Source organism: Penicillium mononematosum, assembly GCF_028829835.1.
Source record: "Penicillium mononematosum strain IBT 11891 chromosome Unknown utg000001l:1.0-4488741.0:1.0-4491989.0, whole genome shotgun sequence".
NCBI lineage: Eukaryota > Fungi > Ascomycota > Eurotiomycetes > Eurotiales > Aspergillaceae > Penicillium > Penicillium mononematosum.
The window spans coordinates 1,957,498-1,981,464 of record NW_026643271.1 but is presented as its reverse complement, the minus strand read 5'-3'; the positions used below and the strand labels follow the sequence as shown (position 1 = coordinate 1,981,464).

Here is a 23,967-nt window from a genome sequence, read left to right as displayed (position 1 = left end):
GACTCAATTCCTCTTTCATCACCTCCTCAACCTCCCATCAATATCCCCTAGCAGATCATGTCGCCTACCGACGGATCCACCACTCCCACCTTAATGAGCAAACCTCGGAAAGAAGAAGCCATCTCGAGCCCAGGAGCCGCCGAAAAGGCCGAACCGGTAACTGAGCCGACCGCCTTCTCCTCGACTTTCCAAGAGGCTATCTTTATCTTCATCATTGGCTTGTCGCAACTTTTTTCCGTTGGCGGTATAGGCAATGCCGCCTACTCAATAGAACAGATCGGTGCATCTCTCGGCACAAGCAGCAATGGACAGATGTCATGGTTTCTAGCCTCCTATGCCCTCTGCGGTGGTGTCTTCGTCCTAGTCACCGGTCGCCTGGGTGATCACCTCGGCCACAAATACGTCTTCCTCTTTGGCTGGATCTGGATGGCCGTCTGGTCTTTGGTCTGCGGCTTCGCCCACAACGTCGTTCTATTCGACATCGCCCGCGGCATGATGGGAATCGGGAATGGCGCACTAGTACCCAACTCCTTCGCGCTGCTGGCGCGTGCATTCCCACCTCTGTCTGTGAAGAAGAACTTCGCCTTTGCCTTCCTGGGCTTCTGCGCTCCCTCCGGCTACATCTTTGGTGGTTTGATCGGCGCCGCCTTCAGTCAGAAAGTCACCTGGCGGTGGGGATTCTGGTTCTGGGCCATCGGCTGCCTCGTTCTCAGTTTAGCGACCTTCGTCATTGTTCCTCACCGAATCGGCTCCCCGATTCCGGGGCTCAGTCTCCGCCAGTTTGACTACATCGGTAGCTTCCTCGGCGTGTCGGCCCTGATTCTGTTCTCTTTTTCCTGGAACCAGGCTTCAGTAGTTGGCTGGCAAGAGCCCTACACCTACGCCTTGCTCATTGTTAGCGTCTTCCTGCTCGTCGGATTCGTCTTCTCCCAGTCCCGTGTCTCTGCCCCCGTCCTACCCAATTCCCTCTGGGGCCGCCCTGGTTTCGCACCCGTAGTCACTGCCATGGCATTTGGCTGGATGTCTTTTGGAATCTTCCTCTACTACACTACCGTCTACATCCTCACTATCCATAAGACCCAGCCGCTTGCCGCAGTGGCTCAAATGGTTCCCCTGGTCATTGGTGGACTGTTTGCTACAACAGCTGTTGGTCTCTTTATCGCCAAGACGCCTGCTCAGTACATCTTCGGCGTGTCCATGTTCTCCTTCTTCATCGGCAACCTGATCATGAGCTTTGTGAACTACTCGAACGTCTACTGGGCCTTCATCTTCCCTGGTTGTCTGCTTGTTGTTGGCGGGCCCGACTTGTCCTTTGCCTCGTCAGGAATTCTCATTTCCAATGCCGTCCTGCCTGAGGAGCAAGGTGTTGCCGGATCCTTTATCTCAACGGTTGTGCAGTACTCTATCTCCATTGGTCTCGGTATTGCCGCCACTGTAGAGTCTCATGTTAACGAGGGTGGACAAAACCCCATTCGCGGCTACCGCGGGGCGTTCTGGTTAGGAATTGGATTTGCGGCTGTGGGATTCTTTGTTGTGATGTTCTTTGTTCGCGACCACAGATTTGAGTCCAAGGAAAGGGACCAGTCCGGCCCTGAGGCCATTTCGGAGACAGCAGATCTTTGAAGGGATTTGTGATATGCTGATTGTGGTTTTGTTCCTTCATCCTTCTTGTCCCGTATTAACCAACTTGGCATAAATAATAGATATGTTGGCAGAATAAAGGGTCTCAGTAGATTGTTTTCAGATATGATATATCGGTAACTTAAAATAACTGGACTATGTTCACTCGAGTAGATGCTAGGCAATATACCTAGTTTGGGGACGGTAGTGGCATCCTGCAATGATAGAGACAATCTGTGAGATCTTGGTCTCGATGTCAGATAATGGGCTTCTGGCGTAAGGCATGTTGTGTTTTGAATGGATATTGATCAGATTACCAATAAGATGCTTTGAGTCCACCTTGTCGCGGGAGAATGGATCTAATATATCATCGTCTTGAAAGACTGGCATCCAGTATTGTCTAGATGTTGTATCTTCCGAAATGGTGTCCTCTGGTCATGATTTGGTGAGGCTGCGAGATGAAGGGAAGCAGCACGCGGATTCCGCGGATCTCTCCTCAGACGGGTACCAATCCAGGGCGTCCAGGTCCACGGACGGCATCCATGAGACTAGATCGCCATGCATAGGACTCTGAATACGAGAGCGATTCATCTATTTTGTAGCCACCAGCAGGTTGATCAAAAGGAACAAACAGGGCCAATTTATGGGGAGAGGCGTTCCCGTCTATGTGATCTGACACCTCCATTGCCTGGGCACTCGGTGATTTAGAGAGATGTGAGGATATTTGTTTGATAACAAATGTGAATGTAAATGTGAATGTAAATCAGACCAACACCACGGTGATCACGGGAGATTGGACCCGTTCCGTGAATCCCCACTTGACGTTGGCCGAGCCGAATGGGCTTAGTACATGGTCCTGTCCTCCAACATCCCACTTAACATGGATATTCCCATCTCCAAGAAGCTCACCCTCTCTTGTTCACGGTGTCGCGCCTCCAAATTAAAATGCGACCGTAAGGAACCTTGTGTGAGTATGCCTAGAATCTCATGAGAATGCCAATCTCATTGTTGCTAGTTGGAATGCGTGAAGCGCGACTGCGCCCACCTATGTACCAAAGATGAGCGGCAACCGAGAGCCAAGCGGACCAAAACCAAACCTACAGAACAGAACCATAGTCAGGTGACGCCGGAAGAAGAGGAAGAACCGGAGGTCGAAGAAACAGCGCAGATCTTGGAGCATTTCGTGGATGTCATTCCTCTTCCCACCGAATCAGCGGGCGTGGCCCCTGACATCCCCAATCGATACTGGGTGACCCAGGATCCGCAGAGGCATGAGCAAAAACTTGCGTTGATCGGAGATGTGGTTCACGCCCTGCCAGAATGGGATATCATCCAACTCCTCTACGAGGTCTTTGTTACACGTTGTCAGGGACCACTGGGAAATGTGGTGCACACCCCGAGCTTCATGAAGCAAGCTGACCAATTGCGCCACTGCTTGAGTATGGCTTCCCCCGACGCAGCCATCGCCAGTACGCTATCCATGGACTCTCTTGCTGGTTTGGTTCTCGCGGTGCCGCTCTCCTTTAAACCCGCTTGGTCTAGCATCGGCTTACTCTTTCTACGCAGCTTGTGCTCGGACTCGCCTTCCATCCAACCCCGTCCCTTCTGGGTGTCCAGCTCACCCTGTTGACCTTTCGCGTAGAGCAACTGCGCGCCTCCGATGAGCCTGCAGCGACGTGGCGGTCCCTTGGCGTACGTTGTCTCCACGGGGGTATTTCCCTCTTTTGTGGCTCTATCTCCAGCTTGCAGGCGGCTATCATGCTCCTGTTGGATACAAAAGAGACCTCGCTGGGGCTTGATGCCGTATTAGTAACGGCCATTGCGGGTGCGCGCAAACTTGGATTGCATCGCTTAGGCAATGCCACTTTGGATGCCACGCCTTCCTTACATTATGGCTCTGTGGCCGCTGAGCCACCTCAAATTCGCACCGAGATTGCGATTCGCATTTGGTAGGCACCCTGAATACCTTTTTCTTTTCCACTCGGGGCGAAGCGCTAATCGTTCCGGACCACTAGGTGGACTCTTGTCATGAGAGACTGGTCCCGTGGTCAAGCTCTTGGCTACTATACTATCCGCCCCTCACAATTTAATACCCGGATGCCATTGCACCTCAATGACGACGATCTGCTCAGGACACATGGCAAGATTCCCGAGCGCCCTCGGTCTGAGTTTACCATGCTCTCCTATACGGTACACGCTTTGGAACTGTCTATTATTGTGCAGGAATTAATTGATCTCGGGGACGCCGCAAACGAAGTTGCCCAGCGGCGTCAGCACCTAAATCAAAAGTACGAAAAATATGTGGCGAGTTTGCCGTCTTACTTTAGATTGGGAAGCTCTGTCGGACTCACAGCCATGGGTCCCATGGCCGCCATCCCAGTCCAGCGATTCATGTTACATCAACAGCTATGGAGTCTACTCCTTCGCCTCCATCGCGCTACTCTCTACTCTCCCATAGGACGGGCATCCTGCCAGCAGCTGGCTCATAATATTATCAACACGCAAGCCCAGATCCAAGCCCGCTGCACGGTTTGTGGCTCACTGTCCACCAACGAAACGCAACTCTTCAACGCTACCGTTGTGTTGGTCTTGGCGCTGCTGTTTGATTCCCCGTCAACCAAGGCTGAGCAGTCAAGTGCCCAACTCAGTCGGCTAATGACGCGAGACCACATTCGGGAAGCCATTGAATTGTTGCGTGCCAAAGTGTCACCTGACACATCCTCCGGGGACGCTATGCTCCAAGACCCGCTCCAAAGCACGATGTCGCGCAGTGTTGTGGCCCTTGAGGCACTGATGAAGTTGGAAGAGAATTCAGATGACGGTGCCAACCGCCATGCGGGATCGAATCAGAAGCGTTCCCTCTACCGCCAGGTGGTGGAGATTCTGAAGACCTTGAATGGTCCAACCACTTCCGCTGATTCACCCGTTTCAAGAATATCAACTCCTGGGGACACCACTTTGACTCTCTCCATGCCTGTCACGGACGGCTTCCGCGATCTAGATGTAATGCCCATTCTCTCCAATGGCCTGAGTCCTAGTATGTGGGACTTCTTGGACTTCCAGCTACCGGAAGATGTAGGAAAGGAGAAGTTCTTGCCTATGGCCGGAGACGTTTACGGGCCTACGGGGTCTACCGACGCATTGTATCCAAGCCAAAGCAGTAGCCTCTCGGGGACGCGCTTGACCCATGAATCCCCGTCGTCTCTAGGAATTGAACCCACGTTGGAACACTGTGACGATCCCTTATAGAGCTGATGCCTTTGTGGCTGCTAAACCTTTCGACGTCGTGGAAAATGGAGGCCTGTAGTATGGCAGTCTATTATTGCCATCAGGCCAAAACGAGTTCTGCCGGCAGTGGGTAGGAAATTGAGCATTGGCATCTGATACCTTAATAAATGGGTAGGAAATGGAGTATTGAATGTTGCCTACAGTGCTATTCATACAATACTAGGCAGTCTCCACAAGAATATACCGTTTTACTTATTTTTTTCACCCTACTTTAACCTCTCTTTTTTTCGCCTCTTTTTTGCCCATTTTCGAGTGCCTCGGGTTAATCATATAAATTATACTCAGTGGTGGTCTGCAAGAAATGTGCGAGTTGTACGATAAAGCGACTTATTTTTACTACTCCTCTGCCCTCGCTACACTCCAAGCCCACCACTTCACTGAAGATAGTCGAGTTCTTAAATTCATTTCTGAAGTCCGAGCGAAAATGACGCCGCGGATAGCTGCAAACTTTGCACGACCAACCAAAGAGGACCTCTTATTCAAAACAAAATATGACCATAGAGCATCTGATATATATATCGGTTATAACCGGTCCGAATTGAACCTACGGCTTCTACGGGGCCAGGAAGAACTAGTGGTCCACTATGGGCTGATTGTATCTATAAATCGGGTAGTAAAAGATAATAGACTGCGAGATTAGCTAGCTCGAGACCTAGGGGTCCTCTATATAGAAATAGAAGCTATAGGGCTTATAAATGACTTTCTATATCTAGTTATTCGAGGTATTTATAACTATACCGACTCCTATAAGAATAAGGAATGGTAAGGATATACGGTAGCGGTAGTAGCAGCCTATACTAAAGAACTTATATTAGTAGTTCCGATCGATTAGATTAGAACAACTCTAGTAGTAAGAGATAATCTAGCTAGTTCTAGTAAGAGATTCTAAGTTCTAATATTTATTACCTTTTATCTAATTTATAGAACTAAATAAAGTTTTCTATATATAGTTAACCGCTTTAATATCCCTCTAGATCTTACTATAGTGCCTATAATTGTAAATTTTATAGGATAGAAATATAAGCTAGATAACCTCTAATAGTATTTATAGCTAACTGATTCGCTATTATAGAAAGTTACAATCCTTTATAGGCTTAGCGGAATAGGAAAGATATAACTAGCGGTTCGCTTCGCGCGAGATTATAGAGATGATTTTATAGTAATCGTTTAGCTAAGTAGTAAGGACTAGGATACGCTATTATAATTATTAAGCTTTACCCTAAACCGATTACTAGGATAGGGTTAGGATAGCGTAGCGAATAATAATAGAGAAGTAGAGTAATAAGCTAGATATATATTATAGTAGCTAGTATTAGATAGTAACTTACGCTAGCTAATTATTTTTAATAATATCGATCGATACTACCCTTTTAATAGCTCTATTAGTGATAGATATAGTATTATAGGATTTTTTTTCCTAAAGTAGACTATAGCTCTATCCTTATTACTTCTCGACTTTAAGGGCTAACTAAGCTAGGGGAGCCTTTCCTAGTTTATAGACTTAACTCTTATAGCTTGATTTGATTACTCCTATAAAGTAGTAGTATAGCGTTAAGAAATACTACTAGTAAACTTAATAGTAATCTAAGTACTATAGCGTTTAATAAATAGACGTTACTAATATACTAATATATATAGATATCCTTACTCTTACTAATCGTTTATATAGACTACCTTTAGCTATTATTATCGCTAGAGCGTTTATATATAAAACTAGAACTAGTATTACTAAGTACTTATAGTTCTATTAAGAATCTTAGTCTAAGCTATAGCTATAATCGGATCTTAGACGTTAGTACTAGTAAGGTAATATACTATAATTATAAATGATCTTATATCTTAAGATCTAGAAGTATAACCTAAGTATAGTAGACCTTCTATTACTATTTACTCGTTTTAATAATTATAATATCTAGTATAACTTAGTAAAAAGTGGCTATTATAGTTTAAACGTCCCCGATTAGCTTAAAAAGGTTATATTAAGCGGACTCGCGTTTAAAATTAGTATAAAGCCTCTCGTTATATTCTCTTTTCTTAAGAGTAAGTAATAAAAAGGAAGCTATATAATATATCTAGTAGTATAGGATTAGTACTTTTATATTACTAATATAAATAAAAATATAAATTTATTTTAGCTTAATAAACTAGTACTAATATCTATTAGGTATATTATACCTAATATAAGTAAGAGAAATTATATAGAGCTCTAATAATAGCTTATTCTATACGTAGCTTATATATATTATCTAGATTAGTTAGATAATAATATCAAGTTATAGGGGGTATTCTATAGTTTAGGTAATCTTTATACTAATTAGGGTAAACTAAAAGAGGCTAAGGAAATATACTAGCGAGCACTAGTAGGATATGAGAAGGCCCTCGGTCTAGGTTATGCGTCCACTCTAAATATAGTTAATAACCTCGGAAATCTCTATAAATATTAAGGGAAGCTAGAAGAGGTAGAAGAGATATACTAGCGAGCACTAATTAGCTATAAGGAGGCCTAGATTATACGTCTACTATAGATATAGTCAATAACCTTAGCGTTCTCTATAAAGGTCAAGGGAAGCTGAAAGAGGCAGAAGAGATATACTAGCGAGCTCTGGTAGTGGAGACTAGACTTCGGCACGACCTACTATAACCCGAACCCAACCTAACCTAACCTAACCTAAAATGGGTTTTAGGTCTATTACCTCGACCTAACGATAGGTTTTAGGTTATAGGTAATAACCTAAAACCTATTAGATAACCTATTAGAGCCCTAATATAGAGTAAACTAGCTAAATAGCTTTCTAGAGTAGAGCTATATAATTAATACACTTTTTACTTATAATATTAAGTATTTTATTTATAGATAGGTCTTCTAGAGTAAATAAAAATAAATTAGATAATTATATTAGGATATATTTCTTTTATTACTTAAAATTATTATCTACTCTACTTTTATATTTCCTCTCTAAAGCCTATATCTAAATTATAGACTCTAGTAACTATAGCTCTATTACCCCTATATCTATATTTATTAGATAAAAATATATCTTTTATAGTCTACTATCTATCTCTCCTCCTCCTTTTCTCCCTTCTTTTCCTTTTTCTTTTTATTATTACTAATTAAATTAAATTTAATATCTTTTATATAATTATTAATTTCCTCTTTTAATAACTCGAGCTTAGGTAATAAGAAGAACTACTAGAGCTACTTTACTTTAGCTTTTTTAAGATTAAATCTTATTATATATAGAAATAATATAAACTCTTTAATTATTTCGGACTTTAGATAACTATAGTAGTAGTAATAAATATCTTAAATAGTATTAAAAAGCCTTTTAATATTAGTATTAGTTACTAGAATAGAGAGAATATCGTAAGTAAGTAATATAGTTATAGAGAAATAGGATTAGTTCTCCCGCTAGAATTAAAGAGATACAATCTTAATTAGATCTAATAATATAAATAATTAATATTATTCTCTATAGAGAAGAAATAGAATCTAGATTATTAATATACTACTATTAAAATATTATTTTATTTTATTACTAGCTAGCTTTATAGATATCTTATTACTTTTTAATATTTTATTCAATCTAGAACTGTAACGAGCCAGATCTATAGGTAAAGCTAGAGCAAAGTAAGAGAGTGCATTTCAACGAGAATACTAAAGATAGAGAAGAAAGAGAGAGAAAGGAAGCAAGATCTAGCGAGCTTTGAGAAAGCTAATCAAACTAGAGATCTATATAAACTATATAAACCCTATCCTTACTCGCTAAGCGAGAGTAAACAAATAAAGCAAACTAATTAAAAATAGATCTAGTATTAGATTATAATATAACCCCGGTGCAGAAATCTATCTAGTCCCTAGATATATAAAGACTAGTAATAGCGGTATCGTAATTAAAGGTGTTACTAGACTCGAGAACTAAGAGATCTATCTTATTATTATTATATATATTTAAAGAAGCGGTCGTATACGTACTTAAATTCGAATATATAGTAGAGAAAGAATAGCTAGCGAGCTACTATATAACGCTAATAAACTCTATATATATATAGGGAAGGTTTAGTTACTATAAAAGGCGGTTCTAAAGTAAGCCTTAAAGACCTTTATAAAAAGTAGAGATCTTTATAATATCGGGCTAATCTTATCCTTTAGCTTTATAGAGAATACGTTTAAATTTAGCGATATAAGCTATAAGAGATTCTTTAGGGGACTACTTAATCGAAAGGAGATAGTTCTTAGCTTTTTAAATCTTATTTAGGTTATTATAGATATAATAAAGAGAGTTAAGAATAGTATTATAATTATAAATACTAGAGTTATATATAGTAGTAAGCTAAGATAGAACTATAGCCTGAATTTAGTTAATAAGATTAAGATAGATATAGTAGAACTAAGCTATAGAATCTCCTATAGCGGGTCTATCGATTATAAGCTTAGTACGGATTATAGTATCTTATATATTATACTTTACTATAAGACCGGTAAATTTCTTAGGATTAAAGAGAGAGGATTTAGGTTGTTTCGATAAAAGGGGTTATATAGATAAAGCTTATTAAAGAGTATACTAAAGGCTCTAAATTTTATTCTAGAGATTATCGATAGTAGAAGAAAATTCTATATAAAGCTCTATATAAAGCTATTAAATTTATTAATCTATTTTAATAATAGGATCTAGTAAGATAGCGAGATAAAAAAGCTTTATACTAGTACCTTTACCTATAAAAGTAGAGTAAAAGAAGAAAAAAATCCGGGAAAGAAATCTAAGGGTAGAGTTTTAATAAAAAAAAAAGGGTCTAGATAGTCTCTTACGTTTAGCTTACTAAATATCTTAGAGTAGCCTAATCTCTAGTTTATATACTTAGGTACGCTATATTACCGAGCTATCTATAAAGAGAGAGATACTTCGAGCTAAGAGGTAGTAGTAACCTCTATATAGCTATATAAGAGCGAATACCGATTCTTATCTATAGGCCTTTATAGAGAGGGTCTTTAGTATTATATAACGAGCTAGATCTATAGGTAAAGCTAGAGTAAAGTAAGAGAGTGTATTTTAACGAGAATACTAAAGATAGAGAAGAAAGAGAGAGAAAGGAAGCAAGATCTAGCGAGCTTTAAGAAAGCTAATCAAACCAGAGATCTATACAAACTATACAAACCCTATCCTTACTCGCTAAGCGAGAGCAACAAATAAAGCAAACTAATTAAAAACAGATCTAGTATCAGATTATAACAAGAACTAGAAGTTATTATTAGAGTATTAGTCGATCTATAACTTATTATAAAACGCTTTTAATATAGAATTAATAACTTTTAAAATAATTTCTAATAGATATTATACTAATAAAACTCCTAATTATTAGATAAAAAGAATTAAAATCTACTATTAAATATTAGAATTATTCTAACTATATAAAGAAGTCTAATAATCTAATATAATTAAGATTTTTATATTATTAAATAACGTTTAAAGGATAGACTTCTATTATTCTATAATAATATTATAGAAATAATAGTATATTATAATAATAGAAGGTATTAAAAAGATACATAATATAAAGTAGGCTAATTAAAATAGTTTATAAAATATAAAATATTTAATAAAATAGAATAGAAATAGATTAAAGATAAGAAATTAAAAAAGATACTCTTTCTAAACTAACTATAAAAAAAGAGTTTCCGATTAGCTATTATCCTATATATCTAAAAGTATTATTAAAATCTAATAACTAAATAAAATATAAAGGTTTACTATCTTTTAAAAGGATTTAGTAATTTCTCTTTTCTTTTTTTATTAAACTTTATAATAGCCTACTATATTTAAATATTTTAATATTATTAATATATTATAATAGCTTTTACTATTAGATAATAAAGAATAAAGATACTTTAAGATCTTTAAATAATATTTATATATTATTTTTAATATACTATCTTTAATAAAGATAATTTAGTTAAAGTTATTTTATATATTTAAATTATAATTTAAATCCTAAAAAAGCTTACTTTTCTATTTATAGTAGGTTTATAGCTACTAGTTAATCTATTCTTTATATACTATATTATTATAAAACATATATATCTTTTTCGACTAAGACTAATATAAATAAAAAAAAGTAAGATTAATAAAAGATTAAAAGATGAAGAAAATTGGTATTAAGTATTAATAGTATTAAAAGATTTAATTATAAATTAGTTATTGAATAGGCTTAGAATCTAAGAAAAAAAGAATAAAATAGCTAGGATTATCTATATCTCTATCGAAAAGAATAGATAAAAAGTTAAAATACTAGCTTTAGAATATAATTATTATAAAGATAAATACTATAAGAGATATAAAAGAGATAATTAGAAAAAGTATATATTTATAAAAAAAGGGTTTTAGATAATAGATATATAAATAAACTAAATAAAATAGATATATTATAAGATAAGATATAAAATTAATTAATTAATTATATAAACTATATTTAAATAGGTCTAATCTATTAGAATCTAATAGAATCTAATAGAACCTATTTATAATCTATTATAATCTAATAAAATCTAATAAAACTTATTATAATCTAATAAAATCTATTAAAACTTATTATAATCTAATAAAATATATTAATAATCTATTAATAATCTATTAAAATCTAAAAGAATCTATTTATAATCTATTTTCTTCAAAGATTATTTAAAAATATTTATCTAGAATATATATAAAATATAGAAATTATTTATAAACTACCCTAATTCATATAATATATTAATTATTAGATATATTAATTAAGAATATAATAAAAGAGATATATAGCTTTAAAATAATATTAATTATATAGAAAATAAACTAAGATTAAGAAATTTCTATTTCTATTTCTATTTATATTTAAATATATATAGACTTATTGTTACGCACTACCAACTGGTCATAGTTAGGTTAGAAGGGTTCCGGGTATACTTACCTTATACCGCTTAGGTTCCTAACGTTAACGATCTATACTCTTAACCGTACTATTACCTAATAGGCCGTACTATAGACTAGGTCCTTTTAAGGTATCGAGGAACGGTGCTAGGTAGAGCGCCGAATAGATCTATACCGGAGTATTAGTCTATTTATAAGTGTTATTAAATTATAATAAGTAAGAGAGTCACTAGTAACCTAAAAGGTAAATATAAGTAATAATATATGATTAAAGACGAAGAACTAAACTAAGTATATAAATAAATATCTTTATATATCCTTCGCTTCCTATTTCTAGCGTAACTTCCTAGAGTTACCGCTAGAGTCGCTATATACTCCTATATATACTTCTTAAAGTCGATATCGGAGTTATAGTTATATATCCCTAGTTCTATATATAGTGATTCCTAGTATAGGTAATATCCGATATCCTAAAGTATATATATATTATAAACCTTCTAGTAGTGAGCTTGATTAGGCTTGATTATACTTCCGCTTACTAAGTATGAATGGATTCCTCTTCCTTAGTTCCTAGGAATACTAGAGTACTAGGTGCTATACGTGATCTGCTAATAGATAGATTAGTTAGCTCTTAGTAGCCTATCTGTGTACCCGGTGGGGTACCATCGATTGGTGACGGGTAGTTCTGTAACACTTATCTCTACTATAAATATATATTTCTAATAGTCTATATTTAATAAACCCTTAAATTAATAGAATACTACTATATTATAATTAATCTTAATTTTTATTAATAATTAATATAATATAAAGTAAATTAACTTTAAATTTAAAGTAATTATATAAAATTTCTAATTTATTACTATAATAATATAGTAATATTCGGTAGGTAAACTAGAATAGTTATAAAAAATAGTAATTTTATTCGATAATTTAGTATTATTATAAATACTAAAATCTATATTTTATACTAAAATAGGTTTAAATAGGTTATTATTAGGTTATTAGGTTTAACCTATTAGGTTTTAGGTTAGGTTAGGTTATAGAAGGCGGAACCTAAAACCTAATAGGTTAGGTTTTAGGTTAGAGACTCCGACCTAAAATGGGTTCTGCCGAAGTCTAAAGACCGGACCAAACCGTAGTGATAGGGTCCATAAAAAGTTAGGACCGCCTAGCGGTCTCAAGCGCTGGGACCGAAGACCGCGCGGTTCGGTCTGGCACGGTCTTTGTTGCAGTCTTTTTTGTCCCGTGCAGAGATCTAAAGCTACTGTTTTACGTGGTGTTCGCTAGACTGTATCAAAGCCTATCATCTGGGCAAGAAATCTTGTACAGTCCGTCGCAATATTTTTGGGAGTCCAGCACTACAAGTATGTCACAAATACCTTACGAATACTGCATGAAACCGGGTCTATAGATGATCCAAATGGCTTCGGGTATAGAGTATATCCGGAGGTTAGTCATGTAATTAGAAATGGCCCATAAACAATGGGAAATAGGGATAATGGAAATCCAGAGTCATTTACATCTCCAATGCGGATACAGTACAGATCGTGACAAAGAATACTAATGCTGACTCCGGTATGGATATCTCGAGCATTCTAGGATGTACCATAATGCCGTCTCCACTGAAATGATCGGGATATCCTGGAGCAGTGGCTGCATATAAGTATTGTAAAACGCGAGAGCTTCCGTAATGGGATATAGTATTGAGGGGAATCTACGTACAGGAAGCAAAGAGGGAAAAGCCGAGTTCTATCTATGGAGGAGAGAACGAGCGCAAGCATCCAAAAGAGGCCCAATAAAGGCCTCGAGCAAACAAACGGAAACAACCGCCAGAGGGAGGCAATATCCATGAAGTACGAATATTCGTAGAGGCCTGTGTACCACGAGTGCGTATGCGAATATCTCAAATTGTTGCGAATATGTATTCGTGCCGACCCATAGCATGCTTCGCCATTTTGGGTCCTCTCCGAACCCTCAATCCTATCAAGGCTCAAGGCTCGAGACTCGGCTGCCTAAGAGCACCCAGACTGCCCTTCTTCACCCGTGCCCTACGCCACTGCTTCTTCGGATAAAGTTGAAGTTAGTCGTCCTCTCCTTTTCCGTCCCATCTCTTTCGCTTTCCTTTCTTACAACCCCTTCTTTCCTCCCTACGCCCCACTAGCTGCCGTCGCAGCGCTCCTGCTGTTACCTTTTCGTGTCTAATCCCAGATTAGTCATTCTTTGCCACCGACATTGACTGTTGTCTATCCCTTACGTTACTCCATTCTTGCTGCCTCGTTCCTTGCAGCCCACGCTATACCCAGCCGACTACTCCAAGCCTCCCCCGGTCTGAACGAACAGGTGCCCAAAGGCAAGCCTTGAGAGATCATGTGAGGCCCCAGGCACCTTTAGCGACCGCGTCTCGCTCTGCTCCTCCGTAGTCCCATCTCCAAGCTCAAGCATGTGGAGTTAATCACGCAGAAGATCCCATCTGGCAAATTCGCTAAGAGCTAGAGGTTCCCTTGGGCGAAGAGCCCACACGTGCAAGGGAATTTGGATGGATCTTTCTTAGCCCTCGATCAATTTATCTTCTTACTACTATTTCTGCTTTTCCTATTTTAACTCCCCCATTCCCCACAAACGTAGAAATTATCATGAGCCCACAATCTAAAAACACGTGGCGAGTCGAGGTCCAGCGCCTCATATCAAGTGGGGAATACGTCCGGGACAGTGGGCTTACACACCAGATCCACTGCCTTAACTTAAAACCAGTTCCCCTTGCCTCGTCCCTTACTCCCAGGGATGTACAACAATCTTCACACCACTAACACCCTTGTTCAAAACAGTAAGAGCCTCATTCAGCCCAGCTAGGCCGCCACTGACTTTCTGAGTGGGGAGCGGAAGAAGCTCGCCCTTTGCGATTGCTAGTGGAAGATAGGAGTTAAATGCCCATTTGAGTACTCCTGCATTCTCTTCCTCGCTCAGTCGAACATGCCACGAAGCAAATTTGCGGGTCACACCCTGGGGCAAAGTCTCGGGCCCAAAGGGAGGTTGCAGGGCATACACCTCTCCACCACCCTGCGCACCGAGTACTGCCGCAGTGACACTGATCGTGCTGGGAGTCGAGATTGCATCAACGACCAGATCGTATGGGCCTTCTGCAATCAGTGCCTTCACAACTGTTTCTTGACCCTGCGTATGATCGATGACTTTCACTGCACCCAGTTTTGTAACAAAAGATTCGTGCTTCGGTGAGGTGGTAGTAATAACTGTGTACCCCGCTTGTTTGACGTATTGCACCGAAAGACTGCCAAAGCTTGATGTTCCCCCCATAGACTAAGACCTTTCTGTTTCTGGTAGGCGCCTGGCCTACTAGATCTGGCTTCTCCAGCCCCGCACTTAGGGTAAACAAGCCGACAACTGTGCTCAAGTTACCAATCAAGCTGACGGCGACACTGAGATCCATATCCTTCGGCAGTTTGCTTGCGCTAATATCTCGCGCTATAACATATTGCTGGAAGGCGCCCGACTCGTTGCCGACGGCCAGAGCAGTCTTTTTTGCGGCGACCTTGTCACCAACTCTGAAGCCGGCGACGTCATCTCCAATGGCCGTAACGGTACCCCCGAATGATGTTCCAAGGACGACCGGATATTGGAGGGGAAACATTGCTGCTTTGGCGATTTTTGCATCGATGGGTTGTAGTCCAACAAGCTCGTTCTTAATCAAAAGTTCACCAGGACCAGGCTTAGGAGTTTGGACTTCCTGCACCTCAAGGGGAGCCTTAGCATCTAAAATGATAGCAGCAAGGTGAGGCATAACGTCGTGGTGTTGGCGAGGCAGTGATCGACTAGAGAATGGGAAGAGAGTGCTCTGGTTTGACAGTATTTGAAGAACATTGGGATTAATTCTCAATGAGCGCGAAGACGCACTCGTGTAGTTTATAAGCTTTTGTGTTGGTAAGTGCGTTTTCCCTTCAGAATGAATCAAGAAGTAGAAGTGGAGTCAGGCTAGGCGACCCAGTCGCACCATGGGGTACGATGCTTGATAATTCACGGATCTTCGGTACTAAGAAAACCCCGAGGCCAGCACGGCTGTCACAACAGTATTACAGTACTTTGCAGGTCTAAACAAGGGTGCCTTAATACATTCACACGCGTAAGTTCGCCGTAACCGTGGGATCCTTGTGTGATTAGCGCTGCTTAGTAATAGCAAACTCGCTCTTCGCTCGGATAGGGAACGCTGAGTGACAAACCACAATAGAGTGCTATTGGATCCCTAAGCAAGGATCCTGGCGTCTATATTCTGCCTTTGGAGACGGAAGACGGTAATTACGGAACTACCCTATGTCCGTGAATTTCGCTTACGCTTCTTGTTAAGCCTGACAAATTTTCGTCTTGATTTGGTTCATCGGGACTAAAATCAACGCCGATAGTAAGGTGCTGACAAAAGTGCTGGCGATCGGCCTCAAGAGACATACATTTGATCATGACGTCATTGATATTGTTAAAGGATAAATATTTAGATGTTGCTCAATGGCGGTCAATTAGAATCATTCTAAAATAGCAAACATTCAATTCTATCTCTCCATCTGAGGATTCGTCGCCTTTACAAAACCGCAATCATGTCCAAAATTATTACCGTCTTCGGTGCCACCGGACAGCAAGGCGGCTCTGTGATCCGTACTATTCTGCAGGATGAGACCCTATCTAAGGAGTTCAAGATCCGTGGTGTTAGTCGCGATACTTCAAAGCCGGAGGCTCAAGTTCTGCTGAAGCAGGGGGTCGAGCTTGTCCCGGTAAGATAGCGGCAGCTTTACAACAGATCCGACTGGTTGATGGCCACTAACAGCATATTTAGGCTGATATGAATTCCAAGGAGTCCTTGGTGAAAGCCATTCAAGGAAGTCACTCCGTCTTCCTCGTGACTACTCCCACTTGGGGTTCCGCTGGATCCGATGCAGAGCTCGTCCATGGCAAGAACGTCGCCGATGTCGCCAAGGAGGCTGGCGTCCAACACCTCATCTTCTCTTCCCTTCTCGACGTTACCAAAGAATCAGGTGGCCGACTGAAGCATGTCCCCCACTTTGATCAGAAGGCCCACGTTGAGGAGTACATTCGGTCATCCGGTGTGCCCGCTACCTTTGTCTTGGCTGGTTATTTCATGAACAACTACACTTCATTTGGCATGCTGCGCAAGGGCGACGATGATGTCTACACTTTGGCCTACCCTGTAGGCAAGGATGCTCAATTCCCACTCATCGATATCGCAGGTGATCTGGGTACGTATTATCCCATTTACGTATCACATGTCAGAATTGGGGCAGCTAACGAACACTTTGATCAGGTAAATTTGTCGCCGCTGCCTTGAAGAACCGTTCCGAGGTTCTCGGCGCCCAAGTCCTTGCTGCGGCAGACTACTACACTCCCACTCGCATCCTTGCCGAGTATGAGGAGGTTACGGGAAGGAAGACTCGGTTCGTGCAGGTTGATACCGAAACCTACAAGAGCTTCATGCCTAGGTCGATGGGCGAGGAGATGCTGGAGAATCACTTGTTTATCGAGAGCCCTGGTTACTACAAGGGCCAAAGCCTGCAGGAGAGCCATGCTCTTCTTGAAAAGGCTGGTTTCCAAGCCACAACCTGGAAGGCTTATTTGGAGCGGAACAAGGCCTCGCTTTAAGAACTTGGAGAGGTCAAGATACCGAGAAGTCATAGTTGCCAATAAGTGACAGAGTTATATTCTATAAGTCGGTATTCTTAAGTTAAATCCTAAAATTAGGTACCCCTTTAAAATAGCGTGGTAGCTAAAAGAGAGCTTATAGGTCCTACTTCTTTAGGTCTGCTATTCGTATTTATAGTCTATTAATAGCGAAAGTAATATTAGGTCTAGTCTATATTCTAAGCTAGGTAACTTTACTAACGTCTTCTCTAAAGGCCGCTTCTTAGAGAAAAAGATCTCGTTATCTCAGTCTTTATCGTTTTCGGTAGTAGAAAAAGGTGGTTAATAGGTCGATCTTATAGGTAGGTATATTATCGACGCCTTACCTAGGCTAGCTATCTATAGTAGATCCTCTAAGTATATAGCCTAATTTGTGACGAGCCAGATCTACAGGCAGAGCCAGGATAGCAGAGCAAGAGAATGCATTTCAGCGAGAATACTAAAGACAGAGAAGAAAGAGAGAAAGGAAGCAATATCTGGCGAGCTCTCTAAGAAAGCTAATCAAACTAGAGATCTGTGCAAACCATACAAACCCTATCCTGACTCACTAAGCGAGAGTAAACAAATAAAGCAAACTAATCAAAAATAGATCTAGTATATAATATTATTAGATCGTAATATAACCCCGGTACGAAAATCTATCTAGTCCCTAGATATATAAAGACTAGCAATAGCGGTATTATAATTAAAGGTATTACTAGACTCGAGAACTAAGAGATCTATCTTATTATTATTATATATATTTAAAGAAGCGGTCGTATAGGTACTTAAATTCAAATATATAGTAGAGAAAGAATAACTAGCGAGCTACTATACTATATTAATAAACTCTATATATATATAGGGAAGGTTTAATTACTATAAAAGGCGGTTCCGAAGTAAGCCTTAAAGACCTTTGTGAGCAATTTAGCAGATAATATATTATAGTCTAATATAGACTATAACTTGTTAGGGGAATCCTATCTTATATAATCTTATATAGTAGGATTATATAAGATATATTAGTAGGGTTATACTTATCCTAAATAGGAAGTAAGGTTGCGATAGAGATCAGAATAAATTAAAGAAGTTCATTACATTACATCAGAGATAGAAGTCAGGCATGTTTTTATAACTCCTTTTAGGAGGCAAATCTGAGATAATCTATGATATCTTCATGATATCTTTATTATCTCACTATTATACTAGGAGGTTCTCTATATTATTAATCTTACCATATAGTATATATCTAGGGTAGCCTTAGATAGTACCGGTAAGATAAATATAGTTTTTCTTCCCTCCATAGTATGCCTTACTAATATAGTATATATACACTATTATACCAACAATATTAAAACTAACTAATAGACTTTAAGGCTACCTTACCCTTTAGCCTATTAATCAATAAAAAGGCGAAATTATAGAAGATCTTTAGATACTTATTCCTATAGTATATCTTTAGATTAGTAAAAAGTGTAAATTTAGTCTAGAGAAAATATATTAATAATAAATTTATATCCTATAATTTCGAGTTTAAAATAAAATACCCTAACGCGATAGCTATTAGCCTAGTAATAGGCTTTATTATAATAGACTAGGTCTTATATATTAACCTAGTATATATTAGTATATATAATACCTTTATAATAGATTTTCCCCCTCTATTTAGTCTTATATTTTTTTTTAATAGGCAGAAGGTCTAGGTCGTCTAGGTCGGTCTCTATATATCGCTTCTATACCTTTAACGACTTAATAGATATTAGGAAGATATAAATACTATAGTATTTAATAGCCTTTAAATAAGTTCTTAATGAATTACCGGATATAGACTAGTGGATATTGATAGTATTAAAGTGTGTGATTGGTAAAGAAGTTAGTATTAGAATGTTTAAATTATAGATTATAGGTATTGAGCTGACTAGTGTAGATAAGATAAAAGCAATCACGTGATTAGGTAGGGCCACCGGTCAGCTCAAAATCAGATATAGGCGTCAGGTCATCTGCATCCTATATACAATATACGTCTTCGTACACTATGTGCATCACCTCCTCTCTAGAAGCCTTGGTGTTGATCAATCACTTCCTCGTCCAGATGTAAACCAGCACTTGTCTAGTAGTTGGTTCTCTTCTTTGTCTATATTCATCATCACTTTTGAGATCCTGTGTCTTCCATCGTATTAGTATCTCACCTAACTTATGAGCACCGTCTACAGCTTCTTCTGAAGCAACATTTTCATTTCTTACCTGGGGGGGATGGAGCTCACCTGGCACCATCCCCCACCCAACACCTTGAATTGGCTAAAGGATATTCTTGATTATACTGGGATAGCTAATCTCCGAGTATACTCTGCTCTCGCAGGCTGTCTCCGAATAGAGCCATATGAATAGCCCGTCATTGCGTTTTTCGTTCAGCTCATCTCCAAGTAGCCTGCTCTACACCCAGGCTACCTCCTAAATACAGCGGTATGGATAGCATATGCTTTCCCAACAAGTCAACCTTGCGTGAGTAGAGAGATCAAATATGAACAACATTTTCACTTCAAAGACCTAGCGTACAGGACTAGAACAAGGACTGGCTAAAAAAGGTCCAATGCGGAAGGATATCTAAGAGGCGACATTCCCACCCCATCTGGAAATTGAAACGAATCAACCCCGGATAGAACCAGAATAAGCCAGCATGGTATTGAACGGAGACATCTAGCGCCGAGCACAGCTCAGTTGATAAAGTTGACGCAGAAAAAGTGTAGGATCAAGCTTCCGAAGATGTAATCGGCGAAGGCCCTAGAATTACAGATCAGCATATGTATTCGTGGCATTGAGAAAACCATCATGACGTTGAGTATCACCACAAAAGACAAAACGAACGAAGAAACTCACCTCTCATGAGAAGTACCCGTCCCCTGTTCTTCACTCTCATCTGCAAAGCGCGCATTCTTCCCTTGGAGCTCGGCTTCGATCCAGAACCGGTACCGCTGTCGCTAGTTTGCATGCGCAGACTTGCCGTAAGGACGAATTGACCAACAGCAGCACTGAAGCCACTGAGGAAGGCATTGAAGGGCTATAATGGCGTGAATTTGTTAGCTATTGGTCTATAGATTTCCAATCGCAGGTCTCACGCCGTATAGACAAGAACAAGAGAAAAGAGGCCATGAAGAGTAACGAGGATGTAGCAGCATTGCTAGCCACAGCTTCAACTTACGTAGTTTCCAGCTAGAACACAGTACACGAACTGCAATCCACCAACAAGAACCAGGAACGCCATGAAGGCATCTAGGAGGAGTGTCCGCTGCGGCGTTGTGGAGGCATACTGCTGCCAGACATGGCCAGCAATCTCAGCAGCTGAGGCATTGGTCTTGAGGGTTGCTGGACCTGAGGAGAGTTTCGGTGTTGTGGGCGCGGGCGTGGGCGTGGAGGGTGCCGCGGAGGTAGTTGAGGCCGCGTGGCGCTTGGGAGCCATGATTTGGGATTTGGGAGATCGGTGATGTTTGGGAGTGTGGAATTGACGGTGGATAGTTTATAGAGAGCAGGGATGGAGATTTCGGTAGAGAATTGGTGCAAAGACAGTGAGTTGGAGGACAGTGGTGGAGCGGAGGTTGATGCCAGCTTGGAGCTTGTTATCACTACGGTCACGTGGTGGAGTAGATCCCGATTTGGAAGTATACAATTAAGTGATAACGAATATCCTATTTGTTTAATGGTTCAATGGCAGATACATTGACTGATGTATTGAGAGAGTGTTTTTAAAATTAAATTAGCCTTTGCTTTTGGGTATACAATGTTGCCACCACACAGCGTCGCCAATATAATGCATAAGAGAGAAGAGGAGTATAAATAACAGTGAGGGGGGAATATCGTCCAGTAACCAACGCCATAATTCATCACATCATTAATAGCCAAAGCCACAGGAGGGAAAAGAACCGCCATCTATAAAGAGGCTAAGCGAACCATTCGGCAACATTAGTTCCGGTGGCTGGCCGGATATTTTCATTTTCAACATCCATCTGGAAATCCCGCATAACTTGATCCCATTCCTCCCAGCTGAGTTGAGAGGCATCGGCAAGGGGAGTCTGATTCAAGAATGGGTTTATCATGGTTGTATTGTAGGGCATGCTTGCAGGCAAGCTTGGTGCCGAGATATTATTCTGGGCGGGTGGAGCGTCGAATATATCGTTCGAAGTAGCTAGGATGTCTGTTTCAGGAACATGCTCCGAAGAGCATCCAACGGTCCGTTGCTGAGGTCAATATTGTAATCTGCATCAGACATACTCGGTGCTGTTGGGCCTGGTGGATTGATCGAGGGCGAATTCGGCATCCCTATTGGCATATGAATGCAGGGAAGGGTATTGTTATGACTCATGCTTGGAATTGGCTCTGTTGTTGCGGGTACTGGTCCAAAACTGGACAGCAATTCTTGCTGTTGCTTGGACCGGGTGGCAGCAGCTCTTTTCATCAATGCGGCGAGAGGCCGCCACAGCATGCCCTTCTTATGTGTACCCTGCGCGGCCCATTCTGTGTAGATCAAACTGACAGCGTTCCAAGCTCGGTCCGTAACAGGGCAAATTGGTCGGACGCATATCTCAGACAGAACAAATGCGACTCCATGCCATTGCATATTGGTCCGGAACAGCCACCCCCATTTGGCGGTCTTGGGATCAGTTTCAAGCAAGTGGCCAAACTCGAGGACCTCAATTGCAGTCAGAAACAAGCTCTCTCGGGTTGCTTGGAAAACACTTCCCCGGTCTTTTCGGATCATTGGGTGATGGACGATCAACCATAATTTAGCAAGGATCAGACGCCCTACTGTGGCGGCGCACCACTGCAGGGGGATGTTCATATCACAGTGCCTGATATACCGTTGTTCACATCGCTCACTGATAACCTGAATCATCCGTCCAGCACGATCTATGGGCGGTAAACTGCTCGGTACACGAAACTGGGCCCCGGGACAAGCGTAGTTTGCTCTCCGCAAAGCACTCGTGATTTCACAGCGAATAAGGCAGAATGTAGCATCCGTGCAGCCTTCTCGCTCTTTGGGAGGCTCTTCCATGTCGGGTGACAGGTCGTCATCATTGATATTCAATGGCAATAGAGTGTCATACATTCTCTCATGAATGAGCGGGTCCGTCCCATGGTCTTCAGATGAGCGGACATCCAACAGCGAGATGTGCCACCATAATCGGCGCCGCATCTCCGTTTCGAACGGTTTCAGAGCGAAATTGCTGCCATCCCGGTGTAAACCTAAGCTTTGAGCAAGGCGTAATACGATCGATGTCATAGACCACACAAACTTGCTATCATCTTCTCGTCGCACGCAGACCAAGAATAAGACAGCAGCTTGTAGAAGGACCAAGCTTTGTGTATTCAAGAACCCGGCTTTTGCCAGCGCTTGCTCTGTAGCAAACCTGTACCGCTTGACAGCAGTAGTTCGGTCTTCCCCGAACTGGAACAAGCAGTCATCTGGCTTCATGCTGACAATGCTGCAAAGATACATGGAAAATATCAGTGCCTCTGAATTTTTGTCCAGGCCATCTGGGTGCCTTGCTGCCTCGGCAAAAAGTTCCCTGGCAGTCGGTCGGTGTACGATGGTGATCAAAGGGGCCACATTTTCCCGATACGTTTCCCAAAGTACTGAGACCTTGGCCGCCGGGGATGAAACTCTCGAAGAGACTTTGAAAGTGAGTAGAAACCAAAAAGGAAACCGTCGTGTGAGCCCGACTGGGAAGACTCTGGTGAAGGTGCATCCTCCTCCTCTGACGATGAATGGTCAAGAATATCTTGTAGCTCCTCGATCTGAAAGATGTCAGTATAAAGCACGCTGAGTAGCAAAAGAAAATGAGGGATATCTACCTCGTCCCCAAGACTAGTCCAGAGCCGATTGCTGACATATCGGCTCCGGCCTTCATCAATGACCAACCGCCCAAATTCATTCTCAAACTTATTGGTAGCAAGTTTCTTCGGATCTGTTTCTTCGAACGGACAGACACGTCCGCCGCCAGCCTGGTTCTGTGACTCAGTCGAAGCAGACGTGGACGCAGTCGGTTCGCTCCGACTGGTCGAAGATCCAGTCGTAGAAGACGGCGCCTGAGTCGAAGTCGATGCACCTTCCGTATTTCCGCCGCCTCTAAGATGGTCAATAACACCCTCCAAACGACGCAACCGTGAAAGCAGTTCTGCGTCCGGTGGACGCTTCGATTTCCGCGGTGCACGGCCGGGAGGGGGAAAGATGCAGTCGATGCCGGCTTTGGTACAATTCGAACATGGTGACCTCTTGTTGCAGCGGACTTTCCTGCGGCGGCAGGTCACACAGCTGCGAGAGCTCGAGCTCGGGGGGTTCCGCAGCCGCGTGGCGGGGAAGCGTGGCTGCCAAGTTCGTAGGTAGTGGGGGGTCATTCGGAGAATTATTGCTGGCAGGAAAAATATTTAGCTCCTCTGGGGAAGCTGAAGGGAACGACATAGTGCTGAGGTAAGGAAGTTGGGT

General features: G+C 41.0%; 6 protein-coding genes across 6 annotated transcripts; 3 read left to right on the top strand and 3 right to left on the bottom strand.

The window, feature by feature from the left end:
• Positions 1-57: 57 nt before the first annotated feature.
• On the top strand, positions 58-1,623 carry N7519_000708 (uncharacterized protein; the record flags this gene model as incomplete). The annotated part of the gene is made up of 1 exon (XM_057287486.1): positions 58-1,623. The coding sequence occupies one exon, from the start codon at positions 58-60 to the stop codon at positions 1,621-1,623; it is 1,566 nt and encodes a 521-aa protein (XP_057153569.1).
• An 877-nt stretch (positions 1,624-2,500) lies between these two features.
• N7519_000707 (putative C6 transcription factor) lies at positions 2,501-4,869 on the top strand (the record flags this gene model as incomplete). Its single annotated transcript, XM_057287485.1, has 4 exons — positions 2,501-2,587; positions 2,636-3,130; positions 3,187-3,569; positions 3,636-4,869. 4 exons carry the CDS (start codon positions 2,501-2,503, stop codon positions 4,867-4,869), a joined length of 2,199 nt encoding a protein of 732 aa, XP_057153568.1.
• A 9,713-nt stretch (positions 4,870-14,582) lies between these two features.
• On the bottom strand, positions 14,583-15,609 carry N7519_000706 (zinc-binding alcohol dehydrogenase family protein; the record flags this gene model as incomplete). Its single annotated transcript, XM_057287484.1, has 2 exons — positions 14,583-15,128; positions 15,166-15,609. The coding sequence occupies 2 exons, from the start codon at positions 15,607-15,609 to the stop codon at positions 14,583-14,585; spliced, it is 990 nt and encodes a 329-aa protein (XP_057153567.1).
• Positions 15,610-16,414: 805 nt separating this feature from the next.
• N7519_000705 (NmrA/HSCARG family protein) lies at positions 16,415-17,471 on the top strand (the record flags this gene model as incomplete). The annotated part of the gene is made up of 3 exons (XM_057287483.1): positions 16,415-16,588; positions 16,651-17,071; positions 17,137-17,471. The coding sequence occupies 3 exons, from the start codon at positions 16,415-16,417 to the stop codon at positions 17,469-17,471; spliced, it is 930 nt and encodes a 309-aa protein (XP_057153566.1).
• A 2,732-nt stretch (positions 17,472-20,203) lies between these two features.
• Positions 20,204-20,946, bottom strand: N7519_000704 (putative oligosaccharyl transferase subunit Dad1; the record flags this gene model as incomplete). The annotated part of the gene is made up of 3 exons (XM_057287482.1): positions 20,204-20,270; positions 20,336-20,547; positions 20,689-20,946. The coding sequence occupies 3 exons, from the start codon at positions 20,944-20,946 to the stop codon at positions 20,204-20,206; spliced, it is 537 nt and encodes a 178-aa protein (XP_057153565.1).
• Positions 20,947-21,424: 478 nt separating this feature from the next.
• On the bottom strand, positions 21,425-23,943 carry N7519_000703 (putative C6 transcription factor; the record flags this gene model as incomplete). Its single annotated transcript, XM_057287481.1, has 5 exons — positions 21,425-21,678; positions 21,756-23,156; positions 23,189-23,279; positions 23,337-23,610; positions 23,639-23,943. 5 exons carry the CDS (start codon positions 23,941-23,943, stop codon positions 21,425-21,427), a joined length of 2,325 nt encoding a protein of 774 aa, XP_057153564.1.
• Positions 23,944-23,967: the final 24 nt, after the last annotated feature.